Source organism: Thunnus thynnus, chromosome 8, assembly GCF_963924715.1.
Source record: "Thunnus thynnus chromosome 8, fThuThy2.1, whole genome shotgun sequence".
Taxonomy (NCBI): Eukaryota; Metazoa; Chordata; class Actinopteri; order Scombriformes; family Scombridae; genus Thunnus; species Thunnus thynnus.
In genome coordinates this window covers 2247519-2270684 of record NC_089524.1, presented here as the reverse complement: position 1 = coordinate 2270684, position 23166 = coordinate 2247519, and the positions used below count along the sequence as shown (strand labels likewise).

Below are 23166 nucleotides of genomic sequence, written 5' to 3'. Positions count from 1 at the left end.
AGCGCAGGTATGAGAAAATGCTTTCAACAAGCTTTGAGCTCAATCCTGTCTTGCATTGTTTTCTAGGTCTTGCTAGACACTGTCTTCAAAGCCTGGGTTGCACACACTTCACTAGAAGCCACCCTTTCATGTCTCAAAACGTTAGCTGTTAATGCTCAATATCTACAATAATGCAAATAGGCCATTCAGCTAAATAAAAACTGCCAGAGCAAGCTGTCCTTTAAATGTGATCAACAAAATCTTAAAATTATTTGTAAAACTGACTGGTATCCTGTGTTGGGATGCTTAATTTGGAGTGATGTAGTAGTCTCTACATTTGGAACCAGTTAAAACTCTGGTGCAGTATTTTTCACAAGCTTTAGGCAAGAGAGTGATTTTCAGTTTTTGACTTGCAATATAATGTTTGAATTATGCAGAATATACAGTTTAAAATAAAAAACAAACAACAAATATACACATTATATATAAAATAAAAAAAACACTGTAAAATAATAAAGTAAATTTCTGTGAAATTTTTTTTAAGACCATAAAATCATTAGGAAACAGTTTAGTGAGGTAATAAATCAAGTGAGAGGTAGGGTCATTTTCTCATAGACTTCAATACGATCTGACTTCTTTTTGCAACCAGTGGAGTCGCCCCCTGCTGGCCATTAGAAAGAATGCAGCTTTGAGGCATTTACGCATTGGCTTCACCTCTCAAGCCGGGAGCTACCCGCTTGTTGCCAGCTTGCTGTTCCACATTTGAGTCCACTAGGTGGCGGTAATGCGCCTTTAAGCTGGTATGCCAACCGCCAACGAACCCAAAAGAAGAACAGGACCCCGGAAGTTGTATTTAGTTTCCGCCGCCCTGGAGAAACAGCAGGCTGTTGTTTCCATGCTAGTAAAATAACTCACCTTCTATTCAGATGGCAAACAGAACCGTTAAAGATGCGAACAGCATACACGGGACTAACCCGCAGTATCTGGTGGAGAAAATCATCCGGACTCGAATCTACGAGTCTAAATACTGGAAGGAAGAGTGTTTCGGTCTGAGCGGTGAGTAGCATGTTAGCCACCGAGCTAACGTTAGCTTTATGTCGGTAATTGCTAATAAGCGAAACACCGGATTTCACGTCTGTGTTTTTTATTTAAAGTGACTCAATTCATCTGAAATGTGTGAAGCAAAGTTACCTTAACGTTTAAAGAGCCGTCAGTGGTGGAAAGTAACTGAGTTACCAGGAAGTACATTTACTTAAGTACTGTATTTAAGTACAATTTTGGGGTACTTGCACTTTACTTGAGTATTTCCATGTGATGGTACTTTATACTTCCACTCCACTACTTTTCAGAGGGAAATATTGTACTTTCTACTCCACTGCATTTATTTGACAGCTTTAGTTACGTTTCAGATGAAGATTTGACACAATGGATAATATTAACAAGCTTTTAAAATACAACACATTGTTAAAGATGAAACCAGTTTCATCTAACAATTATATTATTAAATGAATTAAATAAATAAATAGAAATAAAATATATATATATATATTTGCAGCTGAGCTGGTCGTTGATAAAGCCATGGAACTGAAGTTTGTTGGTGGAGTTTATGGAGGAAACATCAAGCCCACTCCCTTCCTCTGCCTCACGCTGAAGATGCTGCAGATTCAGCCCGAGAAAGACATCATCGTCGAGTTCATAAAAAATGAGGATTTCAAGTGAGTCACAGGTGTTGTTTTCATTTTGTCAACAAACGGCACAAAATATAGTGAAAGATTGCAACCTGACGTGCAATCTCATACTGAGCTTGTTAAATCCTGCTCTGTGGATCTTTCTCATCACTCTCTCTATTTTTTTTTTTTTTATTAGATATGTTCGTTTACTCGGAGCGATGTACATGAGGTTAACTGGCACTGCTGTGGATTGTTATAAATACCTGGAGCCTCTATACAACGACTACAGAAAAATCAAGAGTCAGAACAGAAACGGAGGTGAGTAGGTTTCCTTTCTTTCTTTCAGACCATATGTTAATGTGATGGCTATTTAACTGTCAGTCTCACGTCATCACTTTTCCGTACCTCTTTCAACACGACACAATTGTGAACTGCTCTCAGATTAAAATACAGACAGCAGCAGCACAACATCTGCATCTTGTTCCGCCTTCCAACCTCACTGTAATGCATTTATTACCTCAATCTTCACCCAACTTATGCACAAATTAAATAAAACTCATTTATTAAAATATGAAACGCTGTGAAAGAGACAATTTTAAGTTGTTTGGGAGATTCTTCTCATATCAGATCAGTCTCTAAAGACAATTTCAAACTGCATCAATAAATGAATACCCAGCGAAACATTTAACCTAACATCGTGTCATGCAGTGCTTGTGAATGTCGGACTTTATAAAAACATGCAGCAGAAATGTGGGTTCACTGTGAGGAGCGAAGGTGATCATCCCTCCCACTCCTGATGGTCATTAAGACTTCAACTGTGTTTTAAAATCTGTCTGTGATGCAGCAATAAAAACTATCTTCTGCCTCCTAATCATAACAGTTCTAACTCACCGCTGTTCTCTCTCTCTCTCTCTATCTTTATGCTACTGCACTTAATAAAGCTGTAAGGAACATGGACGTAAAAGTCTCCTCTGTCTGAATGACAAAAAGCCTTCACTTCAACGGATAGACGAAGCGAGCAATGTTGTGTTTTTCCGTGTCTGCAAATGTCTAAAGTGACTCCACGAGGGACTGTGATGTTACTGAATCGAGTCTTCGATTACAGTGACTTTTCTGTCGCAGCAGCCACATAAACAACAATGTTGCTTTGCGGGACTTCAGACTTAAGTTTTTCCACTAGTAGCACTGGTGCTCCTACTTAGAACATTTAGTAGCACTGTCTCCAAAAATGGTTGCAAAATGTGATGTCCAACAGTGCACATCAGGGATCCAAAGCAGCTGCTTAATGTTCCTCCTGTTTTAAAACTTAGTAGAACAGAGCAAATATTACAGCAGTTGGCTGCTCTGTACTAGAGAGGTGCTGTGATCTTATTGATATGATATGATTATTATGGCCACAAATATTACAGTAAGCAGTAATATAACGATAATCATCACACTTTCCTGAAATGCCCAAACCCAACTTGGACCGCAACTAATGATTATTTTCGTTATCGATTAATCTGAAAGAGAAAAAGAAATTAAATTACTGATTTAAATACTTTGTCTGAACTCTGCTGTGACTCTTTCTGTTGTGCATACGTGATGAAATCATTCATGTTGTGAGTATTCCTCTTCATCTCTTTACTTTAGAGTTTGAGTTGATGCATGTGGACGAGTTCATAGACGACCTTCTTCATTCAGAGAGAATGTGTGACATCATTCTGCCGCGACTTCAGGTATGTTTACACAGTGATGGAAAGTAACTAAGTATATTTACTCAAGTACTGTACTGAAGTACCATTTTGAGGTACTTTTACTTTACTTGAGTATTTCTATGTGATGCTACTTTCTACATTTCAGAGGAAAATATTGTACTTTCTACTCCACTACATTTATTTGACAGCTTTAGTTACTTTTCAGATGAAGATTTGACACAATGGATAATATAACAAGCTTTTAAAATACAACACATTGTTAAAGATGAAACCAGTGGTTTCCAACCTTTTTGTCTTTTGACGTCTTACAAAAAGCAGTGTGTAGTCGGGGTCACATTTCACATGTCTATGAGTTGTTAACAGCTCCACCAAATAGTGATTTTTCCCTCTAAACTTCTCACATGCTTTCATTTCAATAAATGTTCAAATGATCCAATATTTCACCAAAAAGTCAAAGATTAGAGAAAAAGTCTAAAAACTGAAAACAGATTTGTGTATCAGAACTTTGTTTTTTCTTCTTTCCTCTCCCATTAATCATCTCACCACCCCTCAGATTTATCTGCTGACCCTTTGGAGGGGCCCGACCCCTAGGTTGGGAACCACTGGACTAAACTAGCTAACTGTATATAAAGTAGTTGAAACTAGCTCCACCTCCAGCAGCTACAACAGTAACATGCTGCTCTAACACTGATGCTTCACTATTAATAATCTAATGATGTCATATATAATAATATATCAGTCAGAGGGACCAAACCACTACTTTTACTGCAATACTTTAACTACATCAAGCTCATAATACTTATGTGCTTTTATTGTTGTAGATTTTTCAAGCAGGACTTCAATTTGTAATGGAGTATTTTTACATAGCTGTATTGGTACTTTTACTTCAGTAAAGGATCTGAGTACTGCGTTTACATGTCTGTTCACACAGTGCTTGTTTCAGGTGCCTTCAAGGCTAGTGTGTGTGTGTGTGTCTGTGTGTGTGTGTGTGTTACAGAAGAGACAAGTCCTTGAGGAGGCAGAGATGTTGGACCCACGTATCAGCGCTCTGGAGGAAGACCTGGATGAGGTGGAGAGCAGTGATGAAGAGGACGAGGAAGAAGAGAAGGTAATAATATTTATCCTCATTCTTTTCCCTTTTTGAAATCTGTTTTACTTTGAAGTAAAAAAAAAAGCGTCTTTCAGACATGTACCTTGTTATGTAAATGTAAATCCTACAGGGTCAGATTGAGGAACTGACATGCGTAGGAGAATGTGGAGTATCGCATTGTGTTGGGCTGAAACTAACAATTATTTTCATTATGGACTGATCTGCTTATTATTTTCTTGTTTAATGAGTTATTCTTTTTGTCTAAAAATGTTTGAAATGTTTCTCAGAGCTCAAGGGGAAGTCTTTAAATGTCTCGTTGACTTCTGAATTCTTCATTTTATCTTATAAATTATGTAACAAATGAGAATCTGCGGGGTCGGTCAGAGTATTAGAGCATCACCCTCACTCTCAAATTTTTGTTTGTGTTTTTTTTTTCTGGCTGCAGCTTGAGAGACTTCAGACCCCTGAACCCCACAGGCGTGGTTACCGTGACAACGACAGACCTCGTCGCTCCCCGTCACCTCGTTACAGACGCAGCCGCTCCCCCAGACGGTTCGTCTATAAGTTATCCTTTTTTGTTTTTGTTTTTTTTTCTGGTGTACGTTATATATATATAAATGAAAGAGACAAAGTGATAAATATCATTTCAAAATCAAGACACGTTGTGGTTTATTTTCTTCCAGGAGGAGCAGATCTCCAAAGAGGCGAAGGTATGTCTGCCACTGCCTGAATGAAATCCTACATTTCATCAACATTAAAGGATATGTCCAGCGATCTTCTATATTTTTTCTTATTGTCAACAAATCTCATGTTTGGATCCAAACCAACAATGAACTGATCTACTAACAAGTATTGGTTTGAGTCTGCACATGAGATTTGTTGACAATAAGAAAAACATAGAAAACGGTCAGCCAAATCCTTTGAACGAGAATGTTTGTAGTTGATTCTGATTGGTTGGTTAACGTCTCTTTTGTCGTATGTACTCAGCCCGTCTCCCCGGAGAGACCGCCATCGCAGCAAGAGCCCCCGCCGACACCGCAGCAGGTCCAGAGACAGACGCCATCGCTCCAAGTCCCCAGGTAGATTAATAACATGTAAACACATGTAAAACATGAAAAAATAGGGAAAAACATCATTTACATTCTCCTCCTTTGACTCATAACTCAAATCCAAACACAGAGACATGAAATATATTTTTATATACACTTCCCGATAATGTCATCCTCTCTGATGTGCATCACGAATAAACCTCCATAAATCTGCTTAGAAATGATGAGGAATAAAAAGATGCTCCCTGTAACTGCAGAACTTACCTGAGAATCAAAGTTATCCAGTGATATCTGTCCATGGCAACGCTGCAAACAGGAACTGCTAATGGCTAATTCAGCAAACTTTTCATGGAGACTTTTCTGCATAAATGATTAGACCTCTGTTGTATATTTTTGTTGTATATACTTGCATTATTCCAGTTGTTTCCATCAATTTTCTAACCCAGAGAAATCCATAATTCTAATCAAGATAACGGTCCGTTTCACTTGGTCGCCTGTTGTTGGCGTCATCCTTTTTACCCCCTCCACTAGAGAGTATACACGCACAAGATGATAATGTTGTGGTCCACCAGAAGCTCTCATAAAATTACCTTTTATCCAGTTTTAGGCCACATTTTTACTATAAACTTTTTTTTAGACCTTGGTTGTTTTTAACTATATCTTCTAACTGGATGAAGGATTTTAGTCATCGGACGTCTGGATCTTAAGTTGTCAGAGAAAAAAGCTGAGCAAACGTTAACGGCAGCTCCTCCAGGCGTCCGCTGAACAAATGTGAAACTGCTTTAATCAGTGTTCTTACTGGTTTTAATCACCGAGTCCGTTTGTTTTGGAGAGGAAGACTCCTCTGTGGATAATTCGGCTCCTGGTAGAAACCTGCTGGACGATGAACACTGAAGGAATATTAACCGGGAGAAGCTGACTGCAATAACAACAGTGATGGTCCCATTATGCCATTTAAAAGCTGATTATATGTCAGTGTTGTTTGCACTTGTTTCTGCTGAAAACTAGTAAACAAAACATCAGTTAAATGCAGGTTTAAAGCTGTGGAGCTGAAAATGTAAAGTTTGTCCTGCTGGTGGCGCCAGAGGAAAGATCATGACGTCGTTATAATCTGGATAGTAGGAACGTTGCTGCCATATTTCATGACAACCTTCCCCATTAGAGTTACAGTTCTACTGTAGTGTGGAAGTTTTGTCCCACCACATGGTGATGTTGGAGGATTCATCCAGTTGGGATCATGAACATTCATGAATTTTATGGAAGTAGTTGTTTAGATGTCTCACTCTGGAGGACAGTGTTGGACAAAACAACACACCAGTGTCGCCATCCCTCGGCCCTGACAGTCAGAAACACATACATGTTTTTAACATGAGCGTGTACAGTGTCATAAAAACAGAAACCAGACAGACTCCTGTGTTCCTGCTGTTGTTGTTGCTGTTGCCTTTCTTCAATTCAGTGTTTTTATTTCGTTTCTTTAAATTCAGAATTTACAGTTTTCTCACAGTCTGGCCAAGATTTTTGACACAGAGAAAATATCAGTTATTTTATTTACTATGTATGATTGTATTTGATGACTCATACTGAAGTGTTGTTTGTTGTTTTGAACCAGGTCACCACAGAAGCCACAGACATCGCAGCCACTCAAAGTCCCCAGAGAGGTGAGTGATGTTTGTTATTTTACAATAACATTAAAACCTTATACATCCACCAAAGTACTGTATGTATAGGACTCATACTTACAAGTATTGTGTGTGTATCCAAAGCCTGATATATCTTATTCCTCTGTGCATTAGACCTCCACTGTTGTCCTAAAACTATTAAAAAACACATCAAGATTTGACACGATGGATAATATAACAAGCTTTTTAAAATACAACACAATGATGACCTGAACAGTCTTTTGTGTTCCTGTTAGGAAGTATCTCCCATGTAATTTATTGGATTTATTAGTGATGAGATATTTCATCATTTATTCAATTATTTTGTTTTCTTTGACATTGCAGGAGTTCAAAAAAGAGTCACAAGAAGAGTCGAAGAGGAAACGAATGATTTCTGTTTACTTTTATATCTTTCCTTTTTTTGTAATTTGAGTTTTTTTTCTGATATTATTTTGACAACTAATTTCCATTTTAGACATTGGACCCCTGAACCTGTCTGTGACATATTGTAAAATGTAAGCAGGTCTATGTACAGTATGTTATCACTTAGTCTGTGTGCAGCCTTCAGCATCGTTATTTGATTAAATACACCTGAGAGAAATAACCTGATTATATTCCCCATTTTCAGGTAAATTTGGCTGTTGTTGATAACTTTTGGATACATGTAAATGTCAAATAAAAATCTGTTTCTGTGCGTCAGTAATGAATTTCACACTCTTACTTGACACTAGTTATAGAAATAAAGACACTTATTCATTAGATGTGTGGGGTTTTTTGGGGGGTTTGATTGATTCCTGAGGAAGATGAGGACCCATGTTTGATGCTCCTTTATGTTTTTTGGGGGGAAAAACACATAGTAAAAATCTCACTTTCATATTAAAATATATAACCAAAAGTATGTGTCCACATACTAATAATTAAAGTGAAATACAGTTAATTAAAGCTGCAGCATACAATAATACTTTAGACAACAGTGTTCTTCCAGCTCTGTGTTTGTCCCTTAAACATGACAGTTGTGTTTGGGGGCTGTAGAGCAGGTCAGCTGAACATGCAAAAATGTGAAATTTGTCTATATACAAAGGATACAGTTGCACATAAATGTAGAATAAAATTTTCAATAATCAATGAATCTTTTATTGAGTTCAAATGCCGCTTTTCTTCAAGGACGTGTCTATTTTCCCAGTATAATTATTAGCATATTAAACCGTTATTTCTAGAGAACTTTTTGAGAAAATGTTCAGAAAGTAGTAAAATAAAGTGTTATCAGACCTTGTTGGAAAACACAACATAAGATATTGAATCTTTGGACCAACATTTGCTTCTCTTGGAGTTTTTAAACGTAATGTTGGCAGCAGTTTTCCAAAGTTGTAGTTTGACGTCTATCAGTGTTTTGCGTGCAGTGCTGCAAAACTGTGTAGAGAACATGAATGTCATGTAAATTAACCACCAAAACAAACTTACAAAAGATTGTATAGTGTTTATTTAACAGTATTAGTATAGTGTACAAGTTTCTACCCACACAATCAGTTCCACTTTGTGATTATATTCAGGTTATACATCATATTAATCATTACATTGCTAATCAGTTTTCTGTTTCACTACTACAAAGCTTATAGCAAAGCACATTTCACACATAAAATACAACATTGACCAAAATCTATCAGCATCAGTAATGTAATCAGATATACATTATTACTGCTGACCATTTTCCAATGAAAATGTATATTTTTTCAGATTTTTTTTTGGTTTTTCTTCTTTCCAGCAGCCTTTGTCCTCCATTAGTTCTACTACAGTGTAAAAATAAACCCACTACAACTTTGAAACCATCAACAAATTAATCATACGTGTCATGTTTCTAAACTTTTTTCTATTTACTCAGTACTCAGGTGTTTATTTCTCCATGTTATTTTGTACTTGTCATTTCATTCAGTAAAAATATTATTAAAGATGGAAAAAAATTCTCCAAGCAAATGATCTAGCTTTGTCACTAATGGGACAATAAATTCATACAGTTTATTTATGATGTACCATCGACTCTTGTCTTATAACTGTCTGTAAAATTATTTGAAGTAATAATTTCTGTAACTTCCACAAATCTTTTCCGCAAGTTTTCCTAATGTGTATAAAATCAGAATGATGAATATGTACAGATTTTTTTAGGTAATGTTGTACCTTCACTTTATACTAGATTTAGGATTTTCTAGACTTTCAGCTTGGCCAGTAACTTTCTTATTTCTCCACACATTGGGCTCTTGTTATTTTTTACAATCATCTTCAGAACTTTGATGCTGTTCTCTCTAAAGAAGGATTGGTGCGGTATCTCTGCCGCCTTCATGTGATATTCTATCGACTTGTTTCGGTTTTTTAGATCATAATATAAGTATTTTGCGTAGTAGTTGTAAATCAACTGTGTCTCTACATGTTCCAGATCCCTTTTTAGCAGTTTCTGGTAAATCTTCTCAGCTTCAGCCTGACTGCGATCTGACTTTGCATATATGTGTGCAAGATCTAATTTCTTCACAAGTGAAGACTGAGGGTAAAGAGAAATCACTTTTTTATGGAGACTGACTGCTCTGTCTATCTTACTTTGCTCCAGGGGAGAGATCCTCCATTTGTAACAGAGTGCAGCACATCTCATCAGGAAACGTTTATCTGGATGTTTTTTCAGAGCCTCCTCTGCCAATTCAACAGCCTCATCAACAGATACATCGTTTCTGTAAACTCTTAATAATGGTTTTATGCCACTGTAGCTGCTGACAGGATTTCTCAAAACCTTTCTGGCTAACTCATGTGCTTCATCTTTAATTTTTTCTCCTTTCCTACCACGCTGATCAAGGTAGTGAGCAGCAAGGTACAAGTTCTCTGGATCCTGTTCCTTGGCCACTCTCATTTTCTCCAGGATGTCTTCCCCCACTGGTGTGTCGTTGTACTTAACATCATCCACTAATGCTATGACACGGCTGGTGTTCCACTCCACCATGTCTGGCTGCATCCTGATGGCTCTCTGGAAGTAATCTGCAACCAGCAACCTTTTGTCTGTGCCAAACTTCATCAGGGTCCAGGCTTTTTCAGCGTAGATTTCTGGATGGAGCTCGTCCTGGGATGGAGATGGATATTCTTTCAGCAGGGTGTCGACTTTTGACATCAACTCAATGGCTTGCCTGTTAGGAGTGTTCATCTGGTGGAGGGAGGGAAGGGAGAAATGAATGAGGAGCATTGAATGGACAGGAAGGAAATAAGGAAAGAGTGAATGAGGGGAGGAATGGATGAAGAAACAAGTTTCAGAGGAGTGAAAGGAACAAAGCATGAAGGAAACTATGAATAGGAAGAGAATGAGAAAGGGGTAAAGGTAGGAAAGTAAGATAGAAAAGGAGAAGGAAAGAAAGACATGAAGAGGGAAACAAAGGACTGTCATGATTCCCGTTTGTGTTTGTTTTGCCCTTTCTGCCTCTGTCCCTACCTTCAGTCCCACACTCTTCTGCCTTGCTATTCTCCACCTGTCCACCAGATGCCCCCGGTCTTTCTCTACCTGGTTACCATACCCACTCCCTAATTGTCTGCACCTGCTGCCCATTCCCTCATTAGCTCCCCAGTGCTTTTACCAGTCTCAGTAATTCATTCCCTGCTAGTGCGTCACAGTTGCTTCATTGGACATTTGCATTCTAGCCATCATGATCCTGTATGTTCCTGATCCTTATCCTGTCTTTTATCGGTTCCTGCTGTTCCTGTTCCTGCTGACGCATGCGTTTTGAAGTACACTGATTGTTTTCAATGGCCAAACACACACTAGAAGCGCTATGAGGCGCATCAAACTGCCTTGACGCACATACTCCAACCTTGTTTCGATTTTTGGAGCGCCAAATGCAGACTCAGCGACCAAAGCTGTTTTCTCTGCAGCCGAAAAAGAGAGAGATAGTGTCAAATGACACGCGTCAATTATTGCTTTCAGTGCGTTTGAGCCTTTATAAAGTAAAACAATGGGGAGGCATGACCTTTGTGTCAAACAGAGGCTTCTGATGTCTAAACTATAAGTCTGACCACTTTCAAACCTGTATCAATGGATTCACCATGAAATTTCCTACTAAAAATATGATTTTTAATGTAACATTTGGCCAAAGTCATGGGATTTATGAAGATATTTCACAAGAAGAGTACTCTAAAATCCTCCTCTCCAACTGCTCCTGGCGATGTCACTCCCTCAGTGATATATATAAATATCTCAAAAACAGTAAAAGATAGAAAAACATGTAAATATAGAGAAGATTTGTAGGTCAAAGTCTTGTGACTCATTTAAAGTTCAAATGAAGTCTGCAAGGTGTGGGTTCACTCACACTCTCCACTCAAATATATGAGTATTTTTCTGTGTCCAGCTGCAGTTACTTATTGTTTCTACACACCTGACAGTACAATGTCAATCGAACTTTGACCAGGTCATGTGGGTTAAAAGTCTTTACTTTTCTAAAAATAGACTTGATGAAAATTAGGAAATTAATTTGTTTTACACACAAACTCATCAAGAGTTTTCAAATGACTAATTGAAATTCAAGTGAATGGGCCCAAAACTTGCATAATTTTGATGACACAGGTGTGAGCAAGACAGACATGTCTCACCCTGCAGAAAATTTTCATCCTGTCAATCAAACTTTCAAATAAAAGCACGCCACACTTGTAATAAATATCCCTCATTTTTAAAAAGTGAAATCATCTGATCCCGACGGGCCAGAGTGCGAGGTCCCGACTAACACTGTTCGAAGCTTTATTTAATCTGTCTCTCTTTCATTAGTAGACACTTTGAAAACTACAAGAAAATAAAAGACATAAAAAGTTTAAAATATACATCTCTCAGTCATTTTAAAGTTGTTTTGACAAGTGTCCATTGATATACAGGCCAAAACACATTGGCACAACAGAAATGCGATGAAATCAAATAAAATTACTGAAACCGTTTCACATTGTCCATGTAAAGGCACATCAGCATTATACACAAATATAAAACAAATGAAAGACAATTACCGTGTGCGCCTCTTGGACCATGTCCAGAATAATAAGGGCTCGATGTCTGTTATGCCCTTAACTAAACTCTGGTCATTACACTAAATTTAAATAAAACCTTACATCAGCAGCACTAATTGTTGTATCAAATAATAATGCCACAGACTGCAACAGAATGAGGTTCAACAACATGACAGACACAAAACTATCGACTCTAAACTTTCCTCAAATATGAAGACAGCAGTGATCACTCAGGTGTTGAAACTTAACAAACCTACCAAAGATCTCACTCTGTCACCTCTCATTAATCAATACAGATACATAAAGGATTTGTCAAACATCCGGACCATACAACTGGGACATTTCTGTAGCAGAACAGTTTTTTCTTCTTTCCTATCTAATATGTCACCTCAAGACCTCTGAGATTTATCTAATGACCCTCACAAAGTAGTTCAAACTAAATCCACCTCGAGCAGAGACAACAACTAAGTGCTGTTCATGCATCAACTCATCAGTATTAATAATGTACTTTGTTAAATGTATTTTATATATCAGTCACAGCCTGAAATGAAAACTTAATACTTTAAATAAATTCATGGAGTATTTTTTACATTGTGGTATAAATACATTTACTTAAGTCAAGGATCTGAGTACTTTTTCCACCACTGAATTTAAATGTGTATAAAATGATGCACAGCATTGTTAAAATGTCTGATAAAAAGGTGCAGCCATGAACATGTGAACATGACGGCTGAAACTTCATATTAGCTTCAGATAAACTTTTAAATACATTTTTGCACAGAGGGAGGACTGTGGATTTTTGTTCCCCATCACTTCCACTGTAAGTGCATTAAGAAGGGATCTTCTAATGGTCAGTATGAACAGGAGGAATGATTACAGCAAGAAAAACATGTTTCACTGTTCACTTGGGCTCATGACTGTTGTTTTAAGACAAACTTGAAAAATTGTGAACTCGTCCTTTAATGCTGGCAGCAGTTTTCCAAAGTTGTAGTTTGATGTCTATCAGTGTTTTGTGTGCAGTGCTGCAGAACTGTGTAGAGAACATGAATTTCTTATAAATTAACCCCCAAAACAAACTAGAAGATAGAAATAGAAGATTTAATATTGTTTATTTAATAGTATTAGTATAGTGTACAAGTTTCTACCCACACAATCAGTTCCACTTTGTGATTATATTCAGGTTATACATCATATTAATTATAACATTGCTTATCAGAGTTTTCTTTTTCACTACTACAAAACTTACAGCAAAGCACATCTCAAAAAAAGCACATTATGGTTTTTATATAAACTTCAAATACAGTGTTAAGAAAAAATATCAACACAACAGGAATATAGTAAGGACCATGGTTATATATGAGTCCAGGTGTTAAAATACAACATCTGATCAAAATCTATCAGCATCAGTAATGTAAACAGATATATGTTATTACTGTGCACCATTTTCCAGTGCAAATTTATAGTTTTTCACATATTTATTTATTTATATTTATATGTATTTATATTTATATTTTTCTTCTTTCCAGCAGCCTTCGTCCTCCATTAGTTCTACTAGTGTAAAAATAAAACCTGCTACAACTTTGAAACCAACAATGAATTAATCATACATGACATGTTTCTAAACTTTGTTTTTTATTTTCTCTCTACTCAGGTGTTTACTTACTGTGTTATTTTATTCATCATTTCATTCAGTAAAAAATATTATTGAAGATGGAAAGAAACTCTCCAAGCTAATGATCTAGTTTTGTCACTAACAGGACAATAAGTTCATACAGTTTATTCATAAGACGTACAGACAGGTGACAAATTAAGGGAAAAACCAATATAAAGTGTCTTAGTAAGGTGTTGGGCCACCACGTGTCACCAGAACAGCTTCAATGCACCTTGGCATTGATCCTACAGTCTCTGAAGTCTTCTGGAGGGATGAACTGGACTATTCTTCCACAAGATATTCCCTCATTTGGTGTTTTGATAATGGTGGTGGAGAGCGCTGTCTAAGACGTCCAAAATCTGCCATAGGTGTTCAATTGGGTTGAGATCTGGTGACGGTGAAGGCCATGGCATATGATTCACATCATTTTCATACTCATTAAACCATTCAGTGACCCCTCATGTCCTGTGAATTGGGGCATTGTCATCTTGGAGGAGACCACTCCCATCAAGATAGAAATGTTTCATCCTAGGATAAAGGTGATCACTCAGAACAACTTTGTATTGATTTGCAGTGACCCTTCCCTCTAAGGGGACAAGTGGACCCAAACCATGCCAGCAAAATGCCCCCCACAGCATAACAGAGCCACCAGATCCCCTCACTGTAGGAGTCAAGCATTCAGACCTGGACCAGTTTTTCCTTTGTCACCCATCTGTATTCTTTTCTGTAACTTACACAAATCTTTTCCACAAGTTTTCCCAATGTGTATACAATCATAATGATGAATATGTACAGGTTTTTAGGTAATGGAGTACCTACAATTTCTATTGGATTTAGGATTTCTGGACTCAACACATTTGGTTCTTGTTTCGTTCTTTAATCTTCTCCAGAATTCTGATGCTCTTTCCTTGAAAGTGGGATTGTTTTGGTATCGCTGCCACTTTCTTGTGATATTCTATCGAAATGTGGTGTAAATAAATTGCGTAGTAGTGGTAAAGCATCTGTTTCTCCAAAGGTTCCAGATCCATTTCTAGCAGTTCCTGGTAAATCTGCTCAGCTTCAATCTGGCTGTGATTTGACTTTGTGTATATATTTGCGAGGGTTATTTTCTTCAGAAGTGATGATGATGTATGAGGGTAAAGAGAAATCACTTCTCTATGGAGACTGATTGCTCTGTCTATCGTGGTTTGCTTTAGGTGACTGTCGCTGTGAAAAACGATCCTCCATTCGTAGCAGAGTGCAGCACACCACTTCAGGAAACGTTCATCTGGATGTTTTTCCAGAGCCTCCTCTGCCAGAGCAATAGCTTCATCAACAGATACATATTTATTGTAAACCCATAATAACTTTTTGATACCACTGTAGCTGCTGACAGGATTTTCCAAAACCTTTCTGGCTAACTCACGTGCTTCATCTTCAATTCTTTCTCCTTTCCTACCATGCTGCTCAAGGTCGAGAGCAGCAAGGTACAAGTTCTCTGGATCCTGTTCCTTGGCCATTTTAATTTTCTCCAGGATGTCTTCCCCCACTGGTGTGTTGCCATACTTTTGAACATTCACTAATGCTATGACATGGCTGGTGTTCCACTCCACCATGTCGGGCTGCATCCTGATGGCTCTCTGGAAGCAATCTGCAACCAGCAACCTTTTGACTTTGCCGAACTTCATCAGGGTCCAGGCTTTTTCAGCGTAGATCTCTGGATGGAGCTCGTCCAAGGATGGAGATGGGTATTCTTTCAGCAGGGTTTCGACCTTTGACAGGTAAGTCTGACTCTCTACTTGTTCTCCCAGGTAGTGGTGCAGCCAAGCCAGGTTCCCGTAGTTCACCGCCAACCAGGGACCTTCATCTGAGACGGTGTTTCTTGACCGGCGGAAGGCCTCTGTGGCCCTGATGAAGAAACACTGGGCGTCTTCAGTGAAGCCCAGCTGGTAGTGAATGTACCCCTGCAGGTTGTAAATGTGACCCAGCCAGCTGTTTCCCTCCTCGGTGCCGATGTCCTCCAGCTTGTCACTAAAACGGAAAAGTCTGGACCTGCTGGGGTCGATGTCCCAGGTGAAGTGACACTGCAGGGCCTTCAGTTTGGCCTGCAATGTTGACTGACTCTGAGCAGCACTGATGGAGAATAAAAATAACATCAACAGCATGTCAATATAATATGCTCTGAAGCTTGATATGTTTGTGTAAGCAGTGTTCATCTCATGGAAGGAGGGATGGAAGAAATGAATTGAGTGGACAGGCAGGAGCGAACGAAGGAAGAGGAAAAAAGCAAAAGGGAATGAGGTTAAGAAATGGAAAACTGAGCTGAAACAGGCAGGGAGGAAGGAAAGAAATTCATCAAGACATGGAAGGGAACAAGGAAGACAGGAAGGATGAACTAGAGGAAGAAAATGATTATATATAGAGAGAAAGATGAAGTAAATGGGGGATTAAAGAAATATCAGAAGAGATAAAGGAGGGAGGAAAGAGTTGGAAATGAGGGAAGAAAGCAGAGCTGTAGCAACAACTGAGGACAGTCTTATTAAAACCTTCACTTCACTTTTGACACACTGTTTACACTCATCTTTGATTGTTTTTAGGCAAAAAAGATTAAAATTATGAAAATTTATTCAATTAAAACAAAACAGATGGATTTGGCATCATATCCCTGGCTGTGTGGGATAAAATTTACAGAAAACAATTGGTTTATAACAACAATAATAATAATAATTATTATTATTATTATTACTGTTGTTGTTGTTGTTGTTGTTGTTGTTATTATTATTATTATTATTATGTTCATGCAGTTATATGAAATTAGGAGGCAGCTACTCACCTCATTATCCTGCAGTTTCCTCGACTCAGTATTTCTCTAAATATGAGTCTGAAGCAGCGTTTGGGTTCTCTGACATAAAATCAGTAGCTATTTCTGCTTTGCTGTGAATAATTTGATGTTGAGCCCAGGTTTTTACATGTTCATAGTGATGCAGAAAGGAATTATGGAGGTGGGGAGCGAAAGCTGTAGCAACGCTACAGATCAAGTTCTACTGCATACCTTTAGCTTTGACGTAGAAACCTACTGACTCTAAGTTTCCTTTTCCATAAGTTTCTATTGTGGTAAGTTTCTTTTTCTGTAGGTTTCTATTGAGTAGAGGCATGTTCTCCCTTTTTTTGAATTATTTCTTGTCAGGGTTTGGTCCTGTCGGCCCTCTGACCCAAGGCCCTGGATGAATAAAGATATTCGAAAACTGAAAAGAGAATGTAGAATGACTTCAAGGTCATTGGCTCCACATGAGGAAGTTATTATCTTCATATCATTCACTGATAAAGAGTGAGAGACTGTCTTACTTTTCTAATCTAGCAAAACTCAAGATTCCTCTTTCATACCATCAACAGTCTAGTGAACCCATAGCTGTAAATCCATTTGTAGTACTTACACAGAGGAATTACTCTCATCTGTGGACACGTCTAGATTTGATTTGATCATAGTTCTAACAGCGTCACCCCCATCTTGGACCACTGACAAATGACTTTTAAACTTGCTCGGGTGTTAATTTTGATTAGTACCTCAACTTCAATCAACACATCAAGAGTCTGGTTCAATCTTGTTATTTACTAATCCGAAATATTGCCAAAGTTAAACCAATGTTCTCAAACAACATAGTTGAACAACTTATCCACTGTTGTAATGTGAATTTGATAAAGGTAATATCCCATAATGTGCATGATGGAAAAGACAATCCTCTAAAGTTTAAATGTTTCTGAAACAATTTTATTATTTAACATTAAAAATAAACCAATGTATTGTCAATTTTTGTACAGATTTTAGTATTATATAATAACACTTGTAAAGACAATTACAAATAACTTTTATAGGTCTGTCTTGATGTAGATTTTTTTGCTTTTGCTCTCTTGATGAAATCTCATTGTTGTATTATGTTGGTTTTTTTTGGCTCTTTAAGGAGCTGTAAATAACTATGTAAATTGTTGATAATCAATGAGAAAGTAGAAAGTGTTCAATTAGCACACTGTTATTTAATGAATTCCATTTGATGATTTGCTTGAGTTAGAGTAGCTGAAAATGCAAAAATGTGAAATTTGCCTACATACTAGGATACCATTGAACATACATGAAGAGTAAAGTTTTAAATAATGAATTAATTTTCCATTGTGTTTAAATGGAGCCTTTCTTCAAGGAAGTTTCAATTTTCCCAGTATAATTGCTAGCATATTAAACCATTATTTCCAGGAAATATATTGAGAAAATAATAAATTAAAGTGTACGAAAACACAACATAAAATATTGAATCTTTGGACCAACATTTTGCTTGTTTTGGAGTTTTTAAATTTAATGTGGGCAGCAGCTTTCCAAAGTTGTAGTTTGACATCTATCAGTGTTTTGTGTGCAGTGCTGCAAAACTGTGTAGAGAACATGAATTTCATGTAAATAAACCACCAAAACAAACTTGCAGAAGATTTAATAGTGTATATTTAATAGTATTAGTATAGTGAATACATTTCAACACACACAATCAGTTCCACTATGTGATTATATTCAGGTTATACATCATATTTACCATTACATTGCCAGACCTGCCAAACTGTACGCATTTTGATATTTAAGTACGCTGGTACGCCAGTAGTGGCATCTGCACATATTTCTGTAAACAATCTGTTGGTATCAAGAATTGTCATATCAGTGCATCCCTCAAATTTTTGTCTGTTTGACTGCTGCATGTATGCGAATTATGTACAATAATTCATTGTGTGAACAGCAGTGATTTGCATCTGACATATCTAGGTCGCGGAAGTGGTACTCAAAAAATTCATCCAGGGTTGGCAGATCTGCATTACTAATCACTTTTCTGTTTCACTACCACAAAGCTTACAGCAAAACAAATTTCATATAAAGTACGTTATGTTCTTATATAAACTTCAAATACAGTGCTAAGACAAAAAAATCAACACAACAGGAATATAACAAGGACCATGGTTATATATGAGTCCAGGTGTTAAAATACAACATCTGATCAAAATCTATCAGCATCAGTAATGTAACCTACTGGACAGTGTTAATGACATTTTAACATGTTAACAGTGCGTGTTCTGTTCTTGTCATTTCATTCAGTAAAAATATTATTGAGAGCAGGGAAAAAAAATTCTCCCTCCAGTGGTTTTTCCTAATAGTTTCCTAACAGAAAATTGATTGTGTGTGTTGATGGCTTTACCTCTTCTCAAACATTGTCTATGTATGGGGTGCAACAGGGCTCCATTCTAGGACCAATTTTATTTTCTCTTTATGTACTCCCTTTGGGCCACATTATCAAAGAATGTCATATTTCATTTCATTGCTACGCAGATGATACCCCGCTGTACTTGTCCTGCAAACCTTCTGGATCAGCTAAGTTATCTTCCCTACATAATTGCCTAGCTATGGTTAAGGATTGGATGGCAGTAAATTTTCTTCAGTTTAACTCCTCCAAGATGGAAATCCTTATTATAGCCCCTGAGCACACTCATGGCCAAGTTCTGCCTGCTCTTGGTTCTCTAGCTCAGCATGTTGTACCCACTCTTAAAAACCTTGGAGTTATTTTAGACCATAACCTCGAGTCTCATGTTAAAAGGCTCAGATGAGTTTTTCCCAATTGAGAAATATCTCTAGAATTAGATCTTTTATTTTGTTTAATAATATTCAAAGAGTGATTCATGCTTTTATCATTTCTCAAATGTTAAAATCAAGAAAGCATGATCATATTTTGACTTCCCTTCACTGCTGCCTGTCCACTTTAGATTTGATTTTAAAATTTTAGTCTTGACTTTCAACGCCCTGAATGGTATGGCACCGAGCTACCTGGCTGAGCTCCTAACTCATTACTCACCAGCTCGAGATCCTCTGATAAGCTCCAACCCTTTGGAACAGCTTACCAGAGGAACTTAAACTAGAAAATTCACTGCCTTCTGCTAAATCTCAAAGCTTACTTCTACTGCATGGCTTTTTCTTAATTATTTTATGTGTTACTTATTTTATGTTACTTTTCTGTGTACTTTTATTGATTATTTTTATCATTACTTTTAACTGTTTTATGTGTTATTTCATTTGCTGACTGTGATTTTGTATGTGATTGCTTTTCTTTTTTTGTTCTTGTTTGTGAAGCACTTTGTAATGGTTGTTTTGAAAAGTGCTATATAAATAAAGTTTATTATCATTATTAATACGTTCACACATTTTATTTGCAAGACATATGTGAACCATTGACTTTTGTCACAAAATTGTCTGTAAAATTATTTGAAGTATTCTTTTCTGTAACTTCAACAAATCTTTTCCGCAAGTTTTTCCAATGTGTATAAAATCAGAATGATGTATATGAACAGATTTTTTTAGGTAATAGAATACCTAGAGTTTCTACAAGATTTAGGATTTCTTGACTTCCAGCTTGGCCAGGAACTCCTCTATTTCTTCACACATTGGGCTCCTGTTTCTTTTTTTAATCTTCTTCAGAACTTTGATGCTGTTGTATCGTAAGAAGGATTGTTGCGGTATTTCTGCCGCCTTTATGTGATATTCTATTGACCTGTTGTAATCTCGTCGATCAAACTGTAAGTATTTTGCGTAGTAGTTGTAGAGCATCTGTTTCTCTGCAGGTTCCAGATGGCTTTCTAGCAGTTCCTGGTAAATCTGCTCAGCTTCAGCCAAGTTGTGATTTGACTTTGCGTATATATTTGCAAGGGTTATCTTCTTCAGAAGTGATGAATGAGGGTAAAGAGAAATGACTTCTTTATGGAGACTGATTGCTCTGTCTGTTGTGCTTTGCTTTAGATGACTGTCACTGTGAAAAACGATCCTCCATTTGTAGCAGAGTGCAGCACAAGTCTTCAGGAAACGATTATCTGGATGTTTTTCCAGAGCTTCCTCTGCCAGAGCAATAGCTTCATCAACAGATACATATTTATTGTAAACCCATAATAACTCTTTCATACCACTGTAGCTGCTGACAGGATTCTTCAAAACCTTTCTGGCTAACTCGCGTGCTTCATCTTCAATTCTTTCTCCTTTCCTAGCACGCTGCTCAAGGTCGAGAACAGCAAGGTACAAGTTCTCTGGATCCTGTTCCTTGGCCATTCTCATTTCCTCCAGGATGTCTTCCCCCACTGGTGTGTTGCCATACTTTTGAACATTCACTAATGCTATGACATGGCTGGTGTTCCACTCCACCATGTCCGGCTGCATCCTGATGGCTCTCTGGAAGTAATCTGCAACCAGCAACCTTTTGTCTTTGCCGAACTTCATCAGGGTCCAGGCTTTTTCAGCGTAGATCTCTGGATGGAGCTCGTCCTGAGATGGAGATGGGTATTCTTTCAGCAGGGCTTCGACCTTTGACTGGTAAGTCTGACACTCTGCTTGTTCTCCCAGGTGGTGGTGCAGCCAAGCCAGGTTCCCATAGTTCACCACCAACCAGGGACCTTCATCTGAGACAGTTTTTCTCAACCGGCGGAAGGCCTCTGTGGCCCTGATGAAGAAACGCTGGGCGTCTTCAGTGAAGCCCAGCTGGTAGTGAATGTACCCCTGCAGGTTGTAAATGTGACCCAGCCAGCTGTTTCCCTCCTCGGTGCCGATGTCCTCCAGCTTGTCACTAAAACGGAAAAGTCTGGACCTGCTGGGGTCGATGTCCCAGGTGAAGTGGCACTGCAGGGCCTTCAGTTTGGCCTGCAATGTTGACTGACTCTGATCAGCACTGATGGAGAATAAAAATAACATCAACAGCATGTCAATATAATATGCTCTGAAGCTTGATATGTTTGGTATGTTGATATGTTCTGTCATGATTCCTGTTTGTGTTTCTCTCGCCCTTTCTGCCTCTGTCCCTACCTTCAGTCCCACACTCTTCTGGCCTTGCCATTCTCCATCTGTTGACAAGATTCTCCCGGATTTTCTACCTGGTTATCACACCCATATGCTCACTTATTTCCACTCCCTAATTGTCTGCACCAGCTGCCCATTCCCTCATTAGCTCCCCAGTGCGTTTACCGGTCTCAGTCATTCATTCCCTGCCAGTTCATCCATGTTGCTTCATGGGACATTTGCTTTCTAGCCATCCTGATCCTATGCGTTTGTGATTCTTATCCTGCCATTTAAAATAAAATCCTTCTCCTAACTTAAAAAGCCCTTAATGGTCAGGCACCATCATATCTTGAAGAGCTCATAGTACCATATTACCCCTCTAGAACACTGCGCTCCCAGAATGCAGGCTTACTGGTGGTTCCTACAGTCTTTAAAAGTAGAATGGGAGGCAGAGCCTTCAGCTATCAGGCTCCTCTCTTGTGGAACCATCTTCCAGATTCGGTCCGGGGGGGCAGACACCCTCTCTATGTTTAAAAGTAGGCTTAAAACTTTCCTTTTTGATAAAGCTTATAGTTAGGGCTGACCAGACTCACCTTGGATCAGCCCTTAGTTATGCTGCTATAGGGCTAGACTGCTGGGGGACTTCCCATGATGCACTGAGCTCCTCTCTCCTCCTCCTCCTCTCCATCTGTATGCATTCATGTAACATCAATGCATGTTACTAACTTTGCTTCTTCCCCGGAGTTTTTTGTGCTTTCTTATCTTGCAGGAAACCCTGGGTTGAAGGCCGAGCCTTCGCGGTCCTTCGCAGTCCTGTTGGCATCCTTCCCTGGCTATTGCTACTTATTGTTATTGTTATGATTGTTTTTATTCTGCCCCCCGCCCCTCCTCCCCCTTTCCCTCTTTCTGTCTCTCTCTCAACCCAACCGGTCAAAGCAGATGGCCGCCCACCAAGAGCCAGATTCTGCTTGAGGTTTCTACCCGTTAAAAGGGAGTTTTTCCTTACCGCTGTCGCCAAGTGCTGCTCATGGGGGAATTGTTGGGTCTCTGTAAATTAAAGAGTACGGTCTTGACCTGCTCTATGTGAAAAGTTCCCTGAGATAACTTTTGTTGTGATTTGGCGCTATATAAATAAAAATTGATTGATTGATTGATTGATTGACAGGCAGAAACCGGTCATTTTTTCGTTTTTTAAATTTTGGGCAAAAAACAAAAAACACAAATTCAGCTCGATTTCTTGTTTTTCTGTTCTTACTGATAGAACAAATTCATCACTCAGTGTTTCGTTTTCATTGGTGGGTGGGCCTTCAGCGTCCCCTTGTTTCTGATTGGCCAGTGTGCTCTATCAGTTATGTTTGCACTCTACTCTTCAAAATAAAGGTTCTACTTCTTTGCTTATAGAAAGTGCAATGTCAACACAAAATATATAGACAGACAGACCTTTAGCATTAGTTGAATAATAATTTATTATGACCTACAATGACAGTAAAATGTTTTTCATATCAAATGAACGAGCATTTTTATTTTTAAATCCGAGATAAAC

At 38.1% G+C, this 23166-nt stretch overlaps 4 protein-coding genes across 4 annotated transcripts; 1 reads left to right on the top strand and 3 right to left on the bottom strand.

The window, feature by feature from the left end:
• Nucleotides 1–825: 825 nt before the first annotated feature.
• Nucleotides 826–7902, top strand: prpf38a (pre-mRNA processing factor 38A). The gene is made up of 10 exons (XM_067596106.1): nucleotides 826–1035; nucleotides 1535–1694; nucleotides 1846–1967; nucleotides 3282–3367; nucleotides 4344–4454; nucleotides 4882–4988; nucleotides 5120–5146; nucleotides 5424–5515; nucleotides 7095–7143; nucleotides 7489–7902. Exons 1-10 carry the CDS (start codon nucleotides 906–908, stop codon nucleotides 7532–7534), a joined length of 930 nt encoding a protein of 309 aa, XP_067452207.1. The 5' UTR covers nucleotides 826–905; the 3' UTR covers nucleotides 7535–7902.
• A 1441-nt stretch (nucleotides 7903–9343) lies between these two features.
• LOC137188495 (interferon-induced protein with tetratricopeptide repeats 1B-like) lies at nucleotides 9344–10717 on the bottom strand. Its single transcript, XM_067598150.1, has 2 exons — nucleotides 10604–10717; nucleotides 9344–10321 (listed from the first exon to the last, which is right to left on the bottom strand). Exons 1-2 carry the CDS (start codon nucleotides 10715–10717, stop codon nucleotides 9344–9346), a joined length of 1092 nt encoding a protein of 363 aa, XP_067454251.1.
• Nucleotides 10718–13677: 2960 nt separating this feature from the next.
• Nucleotides 13678–16624, bottom strand: LOC137188494 (interferon-induced protein with tetratricopeptide repeats 1B-like). The gene is made up of 2 exons (XM_067598149.1): nucleotides 16620–16624; nucleotides 13678–15919 (listed from the first exon to the last, which is right to left on the bottom strand). Exons 1-2 carry the CDS (start codon nucleotides 16622–16624, stop codon nucleotides 14656–14658), a joined length of 1269 nt encoding a protein of 422 aa, XP_067454250.1. The 3' UTR covers nucleotides 13678–14655.
• A 3449-nt stretch (nucleotides 16625–20073) lies between these two features.
• On the bottom strand, nucleotides 20074–21605 carry LOC137188493 (interferon-induced protein with tetratricopeptide repeats 1B-like). Its single transcript, XM_067598148.1, has one exon. The coding sequence runs from the start codon at nucleotides 21603–21605 to the stop codon at nucleotides 20196–20198; it is 1410 nt and encodes a 469-aa protein (XP_067454249.1). The 3' UTR covers nucleotides 20074–20195.
• Nucleotides 21606–23166: the final 1561 nt, after the last annotated feature.

Coding starts and splice junctions, on each gene's coding strand:
- prpf38a (XM_067596106.1), top strand. CDS start 906: ATGGCAAACAGAACCGTTAAAGATGCGAACAGCATACACGGGACTAAC. Junction 1,036..1,534: donor AGAGTGTTTCGGTCTGAGCG/GTGAGTAGCATG, acceptor ATATATTTGCAG/CTGAGCTGGTCGTTGATAAA. Junction 3,368..4,343: donor TCATTCTGCCGCGACTTCAG/GTATGTTTACAC, acceptor TGTGTGTTACAG/AAGAGACAAGTCCTTGAGGA.
- LOC137188495 (XM_067598150.1), bottom strand. CDS start 10,717: ATGGGCAGCAGGTGCAGACAATTAGGGAGTGGGTATGGTAACCAGGTA. Junction 10,322..10,603: donor AGAAGAGTGTGGGACTGAAG/GTAGGGACAGAG, acceptor TCCCTCCACCAG/ATGAACACTCCTAACAGGCA.
- LOC137188493 (XM_067598148.1), bottom strand. CDS start 21,605: ATGACAGAACATATCAACATACCAAACATATCAAGCTTCAGAGCATAT.